Genomic DNA, 14831 nt, shown 5'->3' on the forward strand with positions numbered 1-14831 from the left:
AACCAATGTTTTAATATTGAAGCAACCTTGCGTACCTGGAATAAAGCTTACTTGGTAAAGGGTGTACTATTCTATCTCTATATTGCTTCATCAATGAGATAGTAGATTTTTTTTGCCTGCATATTAATAAATTGTGAGACCAGCCATTAATTTTCATTTTTGAGTGACTTTGTTAAATTTTTATATCAGGATTTTGCCACATTGGCAAAATGAACATTTTCTTAGCTTTATGTATCCTGGATCAGCTTAATAATAGAAGTGTGTGTTCCTTGAAGTTTTTTTTTTTTTCCATTTATTTTTATTAGTTGGCCTTGAAGTTTTAAAAGAACTTTCCAAAGACAAAAACAAATGCCCCAAAAACTACATGGACAAGGCACCTTATTTTTAAAAATAACTTGAAACAACCTTTTTTGATATGATTGGGCTGTTAATATTTTCTACCTCTTCTTGAGTTAATTTTGGTGATTCATGTTTTCCTAGAAAATTGTGCCTTTTGACGAGATTTCCACATTTGGTAGCATAGAGCATCCATGCATGTTTCTATGTTTTTTAAATGTCATCTTTCCCATATCTCTGGCTGTATCTTCTCATTCCTTATCTTGATATTTGTGCCTTCTTTTTTTGAGTCTTGTCCTTGGTTTATCTATCTCATTGGTCTTTTCAAATAACAAACTCTTGGTTGTATTTATTATTTATTATTGTGTTTTTATTATTGTGTCTGCTTTTCTGGTTCCTAATTCATTATTTTCTGCTTTTCTTTATCGATTCCTTCCTCCTCCTTTCCCTAGGTTCATTTTATTGCTTTTTTATCTAGCTTCTTGAGTTGAGTGCCTTGGCGAGGCACTGCCTTTCCGCTTTGGGGATCAGGGTTTAAAGCGTATGTAACAGCGGCAGAAACTGTTGAGGTTCAGATGTGACCGAAAGGACAACCCCTGTTGAAGAAAGAACCGAAGCCCCAGGAAACAGGAGGGCCGGATTCTAGTCCCAGCCTTGCCTGAAGTGAGGAGAGTGTCATGGGCAAATCCCTCCCCTTCTCAGGACCCTCTTATCCCATCTCAGGCAGATGGGTGGGATGTGGACCTCCTGGGGCTTGGTCCAGCAGGCAGAGTCCTATCAGGGTAACGTCTCCATCTTCCAGGAGGCAGATCTGGCCTCCCTTCTCCACTGTGGTCCTTGCTTTCATTCCAACACATATATTACAAAAGCTGTGTAGCTGGATTTCTCTCTGCATGATGGAGTGAGCCGGTGACAGTGTGGCCTAAATGCAGGGCTCAGCCTACGGTCCCAGCTGAGAAACGGGGGACAGAAGCCAGGCACATGTGCAAGGCAGTAGAATAGAATGCCTAAACCCATGGTCTTTGCCACTGGATTGCTTGGCTTCAAATCCTTACTGTGCAACCTTGGACAAATTACTTGACCTTTCTGTTTAATTATCCTATAAACTGGGGGAAGTATCAGTACCTTACCTCATAGTGTTGTTGAGGGTTAATGATTTGAAAGACTGAAAACAGAGCCTGGTGTTTACAGTTTCTACATAAGCCTTTGTGGTTTGTTGTCACCAAGGGTGTGAGCCTGGGCCCAGGGCCGGGTGGATGTTCTACGCAGAGCATCTTCTGGTAGGGAAGCCGACCCGTTAGAACAGCCCCAGCCTGGGCTGTCTCTACACATCTCATAGTCTGACAGCAGGGGCATCCCTTTCTTTTAGGGGCAACTGCCAACTCCTCCCCCCAGGGTGGGGTCTCGTCCTCAGAGCTCAATAGGCAACCACGAACAGTCCCATCTTCCTGGGTCTGGATTGTTGCTCTTATGCGCGAGCACCTTAGTACATACGTGAGATCATCAGTGTTTGGAGAGCTACAGGCCCGCTCTTTCCCTGAGCGCCGAACCTCAGGGCCCTTTCAGAGTTCTGCTGCTTTGGGGTTTTCTTCCACTCGGCCTGGAACCTGGACCGTTCACTCACGCGTTTATTCACGGAGACCCACTAGGTGCCGAGCCCTGAGGTGGAGGTGGGTTTCTGGGTGTTGAGTGAGGTGTCACCCCTGCCCTCGGGAGCTGGCAGTCTGCGATGAGGGGGACACATGCCCGCTGGACGTCTGCCCCCAACAGCCGAGGCCTTAACCTCCACATCCCAGAACAGTGTCTGGTGTCAGGAGGCGCTTCCTGCGCCATCACTGAATGACAGGCTCTTGGTCCAAAGAGGAAGAAGTCAGTAAGGACCGGATTTGGGTCTGAGGCAGGCAGAACCCTGCCCACTGTGGGTGGCTGGGAGATGGCTGAGCTGCTCCTGGAGGATGGTGGCGCTGGGCCATGTGCAGAAGGCCCAGCAGGCGCCACGGTGTGTTGACGGAGAAGTCCAAGCCCTACCTGGGGAGCAGAGAGCAAGGGGTGAGCTCGGAGCTCTGGTTTCCCAGGGATCCGACCGAGCCATCCTGGCTTCCTGCTGGTGGAGCCCGGCTGGAGGAGTGGGTGAGTACGTGTGTGCGCGCACACGTGCGCGCATGTGCACGTGCACACTGGCGTCAAGCATCCAGACATGTCAAATGTGCAGAAGTCGGGGGAGCCGCGGACGGAGCAGCTGGCCGTGGGGATGCTCACCCTGTGATTTGTTGCTTTGACTCCTCAGGCCGCGACTTGGCGAGCACGACCCTCCCTGGGTACCCTCCGCACGTGCCCCCCGCTGGACAGGGCAGCTACTCGGCGCCGACGCTGACGGGGATGGTACCTGGTGAGTCTGTGCTGTCTGCGTCTCTGCAGCAGGAGGCATTTGGGGCTCCTGGGGGGCATCCCTCCCCACACGGTCCCAGTGACCTCCCTGCTTGGGAGGAATGAACCTGAAAAAATCAGGCTGAGCTCTGCCTTCTTGGCCTCTCTGTCAACCAGCGGCAGCACCGGGGAGGGTATCAGAGACGGGGGGTCCTTGACTGTCCCTTAGACGCCCCTCGCGGGCCACACAGGGGCCCTGAATGCAGAGGGGCACGGGACCTGGCTGAAGGTTGGAGAGGGGCTGTGTGCGTGCTAAGTCGCTTCAGTCGTGTCGGACTCTTTGCGACTGCCTGGATGGTAGCCCGCCCTGCTCCTCTGTCCATGGCATTCTCCGGGCAGGAATACTGGAGTGGGTTGCCGTGCGAGAGGAGCTGGGGCCTCCCGAGCTGCCCGGCAGGTAGGAGGCGGAGCCACAGTGGAAGCCCTGGCCCAGCCTGAGCCACCCTGAGGCCCTGCAGGAGGCCCCTGCTTTGGAGCCACCCGCTCCTGGCGCAGAAGTGCCCCTGTGCCTGTGGACTGAGGCGTCTGCGGGCCAAGGGGCTGCGCCCACGTGGGGCCCGCACCCCTCCTTCCAGCCCACCCGGGAGCCTTTCCAAACAGCCCTAAGCCCCTTCCGGCTTCTCGCCAGCCCACATCACTGACATGCACACCCTGGGGCCCAGGGTTGACTCTTAGTGGGCAGTGTGGACAAAGTGTGGACGTGAAGCCTGGGTGTCCACACCCGCGTTCGAGGCCGGTGAAGACAGCAGGCTGGGCGTGGGGAAGGAAGCCGGGCGGATCAGGGCTCAGGTGGGCCTTCCCCATCCAGCCAAGGCCGGGCACAGGCTCTGAGGAGACCCAGAATTCTAAATTCTCTCCTGGCCTTCCAGGTTATTACGGAGATTATTTAACAAGGTAGGAGGACAGAGCATATTTCATTTAACGGTTTGTTAGCTTGATTTATGACTTTTAAATATGAGACATATGGGAAATGGCCTCTGTGTGTACTCTTGCCCTGGGCCTTGCCAACGCCGGGGAGGCCTGCCAGATCCATGCCTGCAAAGGCTTCGTCTTTTCTGCCTCCAGGAGGGGTCTCGGCAGAGCCACTGTGCTCAGGGCAAGAGCGGGAGGCGGCGGGACACACACCCTCCTGCCTGCCTCCACCCCCACTGTCTGCTAGCCCTCAGCAAGTTAGGACTGCCCAGGAACTTCGTGGCTGTGGATCACTTTGTCAAGTGCGAAGTGCTTGCCCAGGAGCCCTGTGGTGTTAGAGCCTGTGAGGTGGGCAGGGTCCCCAGGGTCAGAAGGAGGCTAGTGAGACTCAGAAGAGTTAGGGAGCTGCCCACAGCTGCAGTGCTTGGAGGTGGGAGGTCTTGAATCCAGGTCTTCTGCCCCCCAGTTCGGCACTCCTGGCCTCTGCCACCCTGTGCACCCTCCGTCTGTCGATGCTTGCTTCGCAGTGCTGGCAGAGGGGGAGGTGGCAGCCCCAGATCCAGCCCTGAGGGCATGTGGGTGGCGAAGCGGGGCCGCTCGGCTGACCCTGCCGGACCCTGCTGCCAACTCCAAAGAGGCCGAGTTCAGAGCAGCAGCTGAACTTGCCCAAGTTTATCCAGACAGAGGTGCCCTCCAGCCCCTGGGATTCCTGCAATCCTAATTACCAGGCTCAGGATACAAGCAGCCAGGGGTTCTGGGGGTTCCGGCAGAGCCCCCAGCAGGTAGCATTGATGGTGGCAGCAGGAACCACAGGCCTGCACAAGAGCACAGCCCCACGGGTCCTACCAGCAGCCACTGGCCGCGGCGGCCCCGGAGCCCGCCCACGGTCCCCTGGGGCTCTGCAGAGAGGGAGCCTGCGTGGAGAGGAGGAAGGGAGACAGGCGTTCTGGCAGGGAGGCCCCACGTCTGTCTCGGCACCCTCCCTCCTCCTGTTTTCCTTCTCTGCCCGCTTCCTCTTCTCACGCAGCCCCAGCGCTCACTCAGCACCAGGCCTGGTGTCGGGGCCACGACTCCACACTTAGCAAGCAGGCCCTTAGCTCCTGTTCCCCCTGTCCACAGCAGCGTCACATCTCTGGGAGTCTGTCTGCAACAGGATTTCCAGACGCATTCTTGGATGGCTTCATGGGGGCAGCGCTGGCCCACACTCGTGGTCTTTGCTGGAACGCCCCAGATCTAGCCCACCTTTCAGCGCTGTGGGTCCTCTGCCTTCCTCGTCTTCCACACCCCTCATAGCCCATAAACACAGAATAGGTCCTCTTATGTGAGTGTCTGGCTCAAGGCAGGAGGGAGGGAAAATTAATATTGGCCTGCGTATGAATTTCTTGTGGCTGCTGTAACAAGTTAGCACAAACTTGGTGACTTAGGACAGTGGGAAAATTTCTCTCACAGTCCTGGAGCCCAGAAGGCTGAAGTCAGTATGAAACAGCCCTCCCTCCCAGCCTGGAAGTGAATCCCAAGGGGAACTGAAATCTTCGGAGCTGTTTTTCCTACCCTAGGTTCTGGGAGGGGCTTCCCTGGTGGCTCAAATAGTAAAGAATCCACCTGTAATGGGGGAGACCTGGGCTCGATCCCTGGGTCAGGAAGATCCCCTAGAGGCGGGCGTGGCAAACCACTCCAGTATTCTTGCCTGGAGATTCCCCGTGGACAAAGGAGCCTGGCGGGCTACAGTCCATGGGGTCGCAAAGAGTCAGACACAACTAAGCGACTTGGCACAGCACAGCATAGGTTCTGGGAAACATTGGGCTGCTACCTCTTCCATTATAAGAGAGACTTCCATAGATCAAGTTTTCTTTTAGAATACACTGAAAAGGGATTATGTCTGGGGTCCCCTTGGGTAGTTGAATTTTGGGGCCTGGAAAAATAGTATGTTTTTCCATACGAATTAACCACAGTCTTGGTGAATTTCACCTAGACTCCCGTTTTCTCAAATTTGGTTCTGCTGTCGGGGTTGTCCACCCTCTCTGATTTCAGGATGTGTTCACATATGCAGATCAGGGCAACTTGGTCTGCTCGAGCGTTTGTAGATTCAGTTCCTGTGGCTCTGCCAACCCCACACAGCCCTTGGCTAATTAGTTATGTTGAACAAAGCAAACACGGCACATCACATCAGCTCAGCATGGAGACAGTTTTCAGATTTTATTTTCCTCAAGTTCCAGCAAATGCCAAAAGTTTTGCACCAAAGATTCCATGGTGTCTTGACCAGTGTAACTAGTTGATTCCCGCCTGAAGGTATTTGCACAACCTAATGGATATTGACATGGCATTTGAAACTCTTAAAAATTCTGGGCTGGGGGAAAGATGGAGGCGTTCACTGCCCTTTGGCTTCAGTGAGTCTAAGAAGCAAGGTAACCGACTGTCTTTGAGATGAACTCGCCTCACCCCCGTACCCCTCACTGGATTCCTCTTTGGGGGCTTCAGGCCAGAGTGCCAGGAGATCCTGAGCGTGTCGTGTTTACCTCCCCTGGGCTGCGGCAGACTAGCAACTGTTTGACGAAGGCCCTAGAAGGAGCCTGGGGGGCTTCTGTCCTGGAAGCCCTGCTCACTGTGGATGGGTGTGCATCACCTCTAGATGCCATTCTTGAAATCGCTCAACTGGTGGCTTTCTTGAAGAAGTGGGAGGTGATGGTGAGGTTGGAGTGGACCGCTGAGGCCGGTGAGGTAGTGTGGGCAGGCACCGGGTCCTGGACTCCAGCGGGGGGGCTGGAGGCGGCTACTCCCCCACAGGGGCGATTCCTCAGCTTGGTGCACTCAGCCCGCTCTATACTCCCACTTTCACTGGCCCAGACTGCCTGGCTCCCTCTCGCTCCCGCGTTTTCACCTAACGCTTCACCAAATGTGTGTTAGTTTCCTCTTGCTGCTGTGACAAGTCACTGCCAATTAGTGACTGTCTTAAAACAACAGTCATTTCTCATTTTATGGTCCTGGAGGTTGGGAATCCAAACTGGGTCTCCCTGGGCTGAAGTCCAGGTGTCAGCAGGACCGTGTACCTTCTGGAGGTCACCCAGGGAGAATCGTTTCCTGCCTTCCTCAGCTTGTAAATGCTCCGCATCCCTGGCCTGAGTCTTTATCATGCCACCATCTTCCAGGTTTGCTCTCTCCTGCTCCCTCTTCCTCTTAGAAAGACCCTTGTGGTTTTAATGGACTCACCTGCTTAATCCAGGATAATCTCCTTATCTTCAGGTCTGCTAATTAGCAACCTTAATTCCCCTTTGCCATACAACCTGGTCATGAGTTCCAGGGATTAGGGTGCAGATATCTTTGCTGGGGGGAAGTGTTATTCTGCCCACCACACCATCTAAACCAAGACCCCCATCACACCCTTCTCAAGGCATTCTGTTCTTTTCATTCATTATTTAAGCACCATGGGAGGAATTTAATTCGTTTATTCCTTCCCTGTGCAGTTCCCCCCAGGTCTGCACAGTACTCGAAGGTTATACAGCACACGAGGTTCGGTCTGTCTCTGTGTCCCTGGTTCCTGGCAGAGTGCCTGGCCCATAGTGGCACTCAGGCAATAGTAGATGCCACTCAGAAGGGGGTGGGGGGTGGGGGTGGCTGGGCTGCCTGGGAGAGCTCAGCTGAGTACTCCAACAGTGCAGCCACGGAGGCCGAGGGCCCGCGGTGGCAGCCGCGTGGTGAAGCAGGGAGCCTGGTGCTTGAGAGCAGGGACCTGGAGCTGGGCTGCCTGCTTGTGCATCACCCTCCTGCTTCTCACCAGCTGTGTGACTTGGGGCAAGTTATATAACTTCCCTGGATCCTTATTTCTGCCTCATCTATGAAATGGGGGTGATGATAATAAGAATGAGGATTAAATGATGTACAGTTGGCCGTCTGGATATATGGGTTCAGCATTCATGGATTCAACCAACCATGGATGGAAAATAGAAAAAAATTCCAGAAAATTCCAAAAAGCAAAACTTGAGTGTTAGCAACTGTTTACATAGCACTCGCATTGGATTAGGTATTGCAATTTATCAAGAGATGATTTAAAGTGTACAGGAGGGTCATGTAGGTTGTATGCAAATATTACATCATATTATATAAGGAACTTGAACATCGGTGGATTGTGATGTCCTTGGGGGTCCTGGTCCCTAACCCTGGCAGATACCTAGGGATGACTGTCATATATGTAAAAACTCTTAGAATTTTGCCTGGCACATATGAAGTGCAATGTAAGTGTTATTTAGTATTATTCTTATTTACAATTGCTGATGCTTATACCGGGGTCTGAGCTGGGTGTGGTAGAGAGAAGCCCAGCAGGCATGCCTAGAGCTGGCCTTGCCCAGCTGGTATCAAGTCAGGAGCTCTTCAGCAGGAGCCCACGCCCATCAGAGCCCGTGGATCCGTGGGAGATCCAAATCGGAAAAGAATCCAGTCACAAGCAAAAGTGCTGCCCAGCAGGAGCAGGGTAGACTCTCAATGCCTGGAAAAAATGGAGAGACACCTGGGGTTGGTCCAGATGAGAAAGATGTCCTGGTAAAGAAGGCCAGAAGCTGGGCTGTAAGCAGAGTATCCTTGGTCGTCTGAAGAGGAGGGGGTCCAGCTCAGCGACTGGAGTGGGTTCATGTGACGGGAGCATGGCCCAGCCAGCCCAGCTGGGTAAGTGGGGTTGACAGGAAGAGAAGCCGGTTAAGGAGGAGGCCAGTGGCCAACAAGGTTAGGATTTGAACTTGTCAGCTTTTGGAACTCTGCACAGCTCCATAGGCATGGCCGAGACCCGTGGATGGGAGTCAGAAGGACACCGTTGTTGGCCTTGTGTAGAGACCCTTCCCCAAAACCAGAACTGAAAGCATGAGGATGGGCAGGCTTGGGAGGGGCCGGCAGAAGCCAGGGAGGACGTAGTGGAGAGGCTAGAGCATCTTGTGAGATTGGATCAGTGCTCCCTTCTCAAGTGCCTCCCTGGCCCAAGCATCAGCATGTTTGCTTAGGGAATGAATAGCCTTTGTTCTTAGCTCTTATGACCTCCTTCCAGAGCTCCTGTGGGTCCTGTGGCCTGGGCACTTTCTAAGCTCCCTCCTTGCCTTTCCAAGGCAGTCCTGGAACGCCACGCACACCTGTTGCTTGTTCCTGACTCTTTGCTGCCCTCTCGTGGCCCCCACTCACTCTGCCACACCAGGAACATAGACCCTGGGGAACAGCAGACAGAGCCAGGATGAAATGGCAAGTAGCTGTTCATTTGTCCTTTCATTCATTCTCAGGTATTTCCTGAGAAACACCGGGTGCTGGCTCTGGGCTAGGTGTGATGTTACAGACACAACCCCTGCCCTCAGGGAGCTCACAGTCTAGTTGGTGAGTTGTTGTTTAGTCGCTAAATTGTGTCCAGCTCTTTTGTGACCCCATGGACTGTAGCCCACCAGGCTCCTCTGTCCATGGGATTTCCCAGGCAAGAATACTGCAGTGGGTTACCATTTCCTTCTCCAGGGGATCTCCTGACCCAGGGATTGAACCTGCTTCTCCTGCGTTGGCAGGCGATTCTTTACCACTGAACCGCCAGGGAAGCAGAGTATAAGAAGCGACTTTACTTCTGGCAGCTTGATGAGGTTGTGAGATGTTGTTCTGTTTAGTTGCTAAGTTGTGTCTTACTCTTTGCAACCCCGTGGGCTGCAGCCCAACAGGCTCACTGATATTAAATATCATTCTCACAAGCTATATTTAGAGCTAAAATCTAGGAATGTGCTGAGGAAATGCAGGAGAGAGGCTGCTAGGTCTGCTGGGGGCACTGGGGAGAAATCAGGGAAGGCTTGCTGGAGAAGGTCATCCGAGCTTCACCTTGAAGGGTAGTTTGCCAGTCTGGGAAGTCGGAGGGGCATTTCTGGGTGAGGGCCTATGTGTAAGAAGACCCAGAGCCGCAATCCCGAGAAATCTCTGGGACGTGAAGTCCTGTAAGCAGCAGCCTTGACAGATGGCAGGCTTGTCCCAGGCAGATCTGAATGTGAGTTGGAGGGGAGGCTTCTGTGCCTTCAAGGCATGGAGAACGAGGGGTCTGGAGTGGCCTGATCTGAGCAGTGCCTGTGACTAAAGTCCCATGTGAACCCTGCGTAGAAGTGATGCTGGGACTGGGGAGAAACTCCACGTGGGTTTTGCGAGTGATTTGCCACATTGGGGAAGAACATTTGCAGAAGCCAAGGCTCAGAGATGGAAAGCCTGCTGGGGCACGAAGGCCCGACTGGAGTCCAGGAGGCCTGGGTTTTGATTCTAGCTGCCAGAGCCTCGCAGCGTGACCTTAGAAGGTGGTCTCGGGACTCCCTACTCTCTCAAAGCAGGAGGTAGGGGCAAGGAGATTGAATTAGATGCTCCATAGGGGGCTTTCTGGTCCTGCCGCACAAGGGCTTCTAAATCTGCTGTCACCCCTCTGCTGAACTGGAGGGCCCCCGGGCCAGCACCACTGTTCCACGAGGGCGGCTGTTTCCCTTCAGGTCTGGGGCTGGGACATGCGAAGGCAGTGGCCTCAGACTTTCACGTGTAAGCGGTAAATCACTTCCGGGGGTGGAGCTGAAGGAGGAGGGAGCCCCGGGCTGTGCTCATCCCGTGTGGCTGCCCCTGTGTCCTGTAACCCCGCCGTCACAGGCGACGACGTCTTCAGGGGCCCCACACCCGGAATGCGTGCTTCGCCGGGGGCAGGGAGGGCGAATATAAAGGTAAATATAAAGTGAAGACATGCTTCACTTGTGTACATACCAGAGTCCTTCCGAAATCCACACTGAGTCGACCGGGGCCGTCTTCATTTCCTCCTTGGATCCACTGGCATCTATAGCCCCTGTCTCTAAAACTTCATCAGCGGCTGGCCCTCAGCTGGGCGGGCTGCGATCGCTAAGCCTCGGGGTCATTCCATCCGGGACTCTTCTCTCCAGAGAACTTTTGGCAATGCCCAGAGCTCTTGGTGGGGAGGGGCGGGGAGCGCAATGGGGCTCTGCCCTCTCAAAAGAAAATGCTTTTGAGTGAAGCCAAACTGCCACTGCCCCTAATTCCATCAACAAGCCTCGCCCCCAGCCACATGGTGCTTTATAGCCTATTAGAGAGCCACACCTGTCACCCCCAGTGGCAATTTGGAGCACCTCTGAGGTTGGCATATTTATCCCCATTTCAGAGGTAAGCGAGCTGAGTTCGGGGAAGTGCCGTGGCCAGCCAGGGTGCACAGCCAGTCAGGGGGAGCGGCGGGGCCCAACGCCTGAATTCTGGTCCCGGCCTCACCCAGCCCCTGGTGCCTGTGGAAAGTGGGCCCAGGGGCAAGGCTTTGGTCTCCTTGGCGCTTCCTTAGGGGTGTGGATGGCCTTCCTGACCCAGAGGTCTTTTACGGGCCTGAAGAAGGCTTTCCCGAGCTGGGACACCAGGCAACCACACTTCAGACTCCGGTACATTCCCTTCTTCTCCCCATCTTCACCTGTCCACCTGTCCACCTGTCCACGTGCCGCCCATGCTCCGGGGGCACACCTCTCCCCTGAACACTGCCCAGGGCACTGCCCAGGGTCTGCCTAACCCAGAGCTGGGGTGACTGGGCTCACCCAGCTCCTGGAGGCTCCGCTGGAATCCTCCAGCCATCCAGTCCCTGCACACAGTAGGCGCCCCACGGATGTGAGGGGGTGGAGAATTTGTTTGAATCGGGTGCATGCCCCTCCCGATCTTGTCCAGACTGGAGTTGGGGGCTTGGGGCCCCACTGTGTAATTAAACAGAGCTTCGGCTCAACTTACACGCCCCAGCTTGCTCTTCCAATATTTGCTCTGGCTCCTCGCTGGAAGACGCTGAGACAATGGCCCTTGTTACCCTCTGTTTGAGTTATTTATTTTTTTCACTTTTCCCTCCTTCCCCTCTCGGGGGACTCGCCTCTCGCCCTCATCCCTCATGTTTTCCCTTTCACTTGACTGTCATTCTCATTGTCCTCCTGGGGCCGGGAACGCAGGGTGACAGGCAAGGGGAGCCCAACCGGGCTGGGAAGGCTGGAAATATAGTCATTAATGGGACCTGAGAAGCCCAGATGTCCTCCCTGAATGCGGGTAATTTGTTTTTAATGAAAAACCACGCGGTGACCCTGAACAAATGAATTTTCTTTATAAGGAGTCTATGCGCACCGGCACAAATAAAGGATCTGAATCAGGAAGACTTAGATCCAGAGCTGAGAGAGAGAGAGAGAGAGAGAGAGAGAGGGAGAGAGGGAGAGAGGGAGAAGGAGCGGAAGGGAGCGAGGGACATAAGGAGGAGGGAAAGGGAACGTTCGGAGGACGACTGTGTTATCACGTCCTTTTGTCTGAAGCGCAGTCCCAGGTCTTGCATGCCTTGGGCATCGTCCTGCCAAAGCAGGATGCGTGACAGTTGTGACCATTTCGAGGTCTCGTTCACAACAATGTGAAGAATGTGAACCACCATCTGGACAGATGGTTACAAAGTATAGTTCTTGTGTGTGGTCTCAGCAGCTCCCCACCATAGCATCAGGAGGGCATGGTTTTTAGCCCCATTTCACAGAGATGAAAACTGAGGCTGAGGATTGGCGATTCGCCCAAGGTCACACAGCTAGCCAGTGGTCGGGTCCGGATGACAAGGGAAGAGCTTTGCCAGTTTGGAGTTTGACTGTTAGAAGCACAGCGCTCCCTCTGCGCGACCCAAGAGAAGGGGGCCGCTCTGAGATAAGGGGAGGTCCCAGGTCTGCACTGAGGAGTCTTGGATTGAAGGAAAGCCCCCTGGCCCCAGAACTTTGTGACTCTGCAAATTTTCTGAGTACTTTTTGGAGAGGGCGGGGGCGGGGGGCATTCCTGGAAAGAGAACTCCCCGGAAAGGAGCCAGAGTCACTTGCAGAAGTGGCTGCAGGGGGATTGGAATCTGGAGAGCAGCGTGTCCCGCCACCCACCACCCTGGACTCTTGGGGGGCATCCGGAGCAGGTGCCGGGGGCAGCAGCAGAGGTGCTGGTCCCGCAGAAGCTCCAGCTGAGGGCCCGCCGGCACGCGCAGCCCTGCAGGCCTCCTCTAACACGTGCCTTGCAGAGGGCTGGGGTGGCCCTGTACATACCCTTCGCCAGGGATGGACTGGCCAGGCTGACCTTAGAAACCAGCCCAGGAGTATGCGGGTGAGGTCAAAGAAAGGACTTGCTCAAGGTTACACAGCCAGCCGGAGGCCTTTTTTTTTCTGTGGCCACAGCTTGTCCTTTTGTTCCCATGGGGCTAGTGGGACATAACCCCCCACATCCTCACGTCCTCTACTTCTTCACCAAAGCGACAAAAAAGGAAGCATTTTGTCCTGACTTCATGCAGTCCCGGCCTTCCTGGGGTGGTCTCTGGGTGACCTGGCTTCTAGAACAACTTGAAGCACACCTCCCCCACCCACCCACCCACCCCACCCTTGACGTGTCCCTCCTGAGCATGGCTCTTCCCCAGGCCCTATCTGGTCAGCCACAGGAGCATCTCCTGGGATGCAGGCCGAGCTGTCCCCAGGTGGGTCAGAGCATCAGCCTGGGACCTTGGTGAGGCCTCACCCCCACTGCCCTCAGATTTTCCCCGAGTCAGGCGGCTAGACAAAAAGAAAGGACTGTGTTTTTGTTTTGTTTTCCCTGCATTCGGCTGCCCTCTGGAAGTTGTGACCCAATTAGAAAATCAGACAAATAGAAAAATCTGGTCACAACCCTAGCTGAGTTTATAAAGTCTCAGCTCACATTTAGGTCTCTGCCTCCCAAGCACCCGCTCGGAGAGCCCGGCCGCCCAGGCTTCCTTGGCCACCTGGGGCAGACTCTGTGCCGCTCTCCTCTGTAACTGACAGTTTATTCCTCACTGACTTCCAAAATGGACTTGAGGCAGCTTCTTGATCTTTCAGTAACATCAGCCCAAATCTGAAATCCCTGTCATAAAATCCGAGGACTGCCAGTGGGTCGCAGGCAGAGGCCCGGGAGGGGACCAGCTGGCCCCTCCCATGAGTGGACTGGTTTTTAACGGGGTCTCATCACCCAGCTTCATGCCCACCCTGCCCCGCGGCTGGAGCTACCCACACTGCGCTGCTGGCAGTGGGGAGCTCACTTTCTTGGAAAAGGCTTCTGTCTGGATGCATTCCGGAGCGTGCTTCCAAAAACGTACTTTTAATCAAAAAGAAGATCACCAGAAAAACTGGGACAAATTGTGATTCTAGCAGGGGATAGTTGTAAATGCCAGGAGGGGTTGCCAGTTGGCAAATAAACTCTTGGTGAGGTCTTGGGTTAATTATACCACCAGTGAGCTGACCCGGTGGGGTCTTTCTTAACTGTCCTCATTTCTAGAATCAGTTCTGGTCTTCCTCCCTCCCTCCCTCCTCTCCCTTCCTCCCTAACCTCCCTTCCCTTGTTCTCTCCTCTCTTTCCTTCCTGCCTTCCTCCTTCCTTCACTCATTTATTCATCGGACAGTCTGATCTCTCCTGATCTCCTCCTGGGAGCTGAGCCCACTTCACGGAGTGAACAGAATTTCTCAAAACCTCGGAGCACCCACAAGGAGAATCACCCATATTACCTGCTCAGGATGGAAAGAAACCAGCTCGAATGTGGTGGGTTGGTGGGACTGCCAGGCCCAGGGACCCCCGGGGGACAGGAGGGTGAGGTCTGGGGGGTGCTGGGCTGGACCAGAGATGGGAAGGGATCCCTGGCCCAAGACCAGCTCGCTCTGGGCCTTCCCCAAGAGGCTCTGAGGGAAGCCTGGTCCCCCAGAACCTCCGTCCATGAAGCGGGTGCCAGGCCCGTGTGTACAAACAGGGGTTCGGTATTTAGGAGTGGGGAGGAGCAGGGAGCTGCCCTGAATGGCTGCCCGCTTTGGAAATTTCTATGCATTTGTAATAACAAAATTACCATAATTTGCTCGTTAACGCAGCTAGATCAGTCAAGCATTGTTCCAGGCGGGCAGGGAGGCCGCGGTGCCTCTCTCTGCACACTCTCCACCCCCCAGCCAGCCTGCCAGCCCGTTAGAGCTCTGGAAATTAGCATGCAAATGGTCCTAATTCGGTGGGCGAGCTGTCAGGCAGCCCCTCTCCGGCCTCGTCTCTGTGAAGGCCCTGACAGCCCGGCTCCGGAGCCGGCCCACCCTCCTCGCTCCAGCCAGGAGGGGCTCCGAGGGGCACCTCCAGACTGACAGCTTGGCGGCCTCCCTCCCTCCATC

General features: G+C 54.4%; 1 protein-coding gene across 7 annotated transcripts in view; it reads left to right on the forward strand.

Annotated features, from left to right (window-relative positions):
• Positions 1 to 14831, forward strand: part of PAX5 (paired box 5) — a 183229-nt gene that overhangs the window by 138055 nt on the left and 30343 nt on the right. For 5 of the 7 annotated variants that reach the window (XM_070480249.1, XM_020884814.2, XM_070480251.1 and 2 more), the window contains one exon: positions 2624 to 2725. The exons of the other annotated variants lie outside the window; for them this stretch is intronic. In XM_070480249.1, coding sequence (XP_070336350.1) covers positions 2624 to 2725 — 102 coding nt within the window. The remainder of the gene's footprint in view (positions 1 to 2623; positions 2726 to 14831) is intronic. 7 annotated transcript variants of the gene reach the window in all.

Source organism: Odocoileus virginianus, chromosome 18 (genome assembly GCF_023699985.2).
Source record: "Odocoileus virginianus isolate 20LAN1187 ecotype Illinois chromosome 18, Ovbor_1.2, whole genome shotgun sequence".
NCBI lineage: Eukaryota > Metazoa > Chordata > Mammalia > Artiodactyla > Cervidae > Odocoileus > Odocoileus virginianus.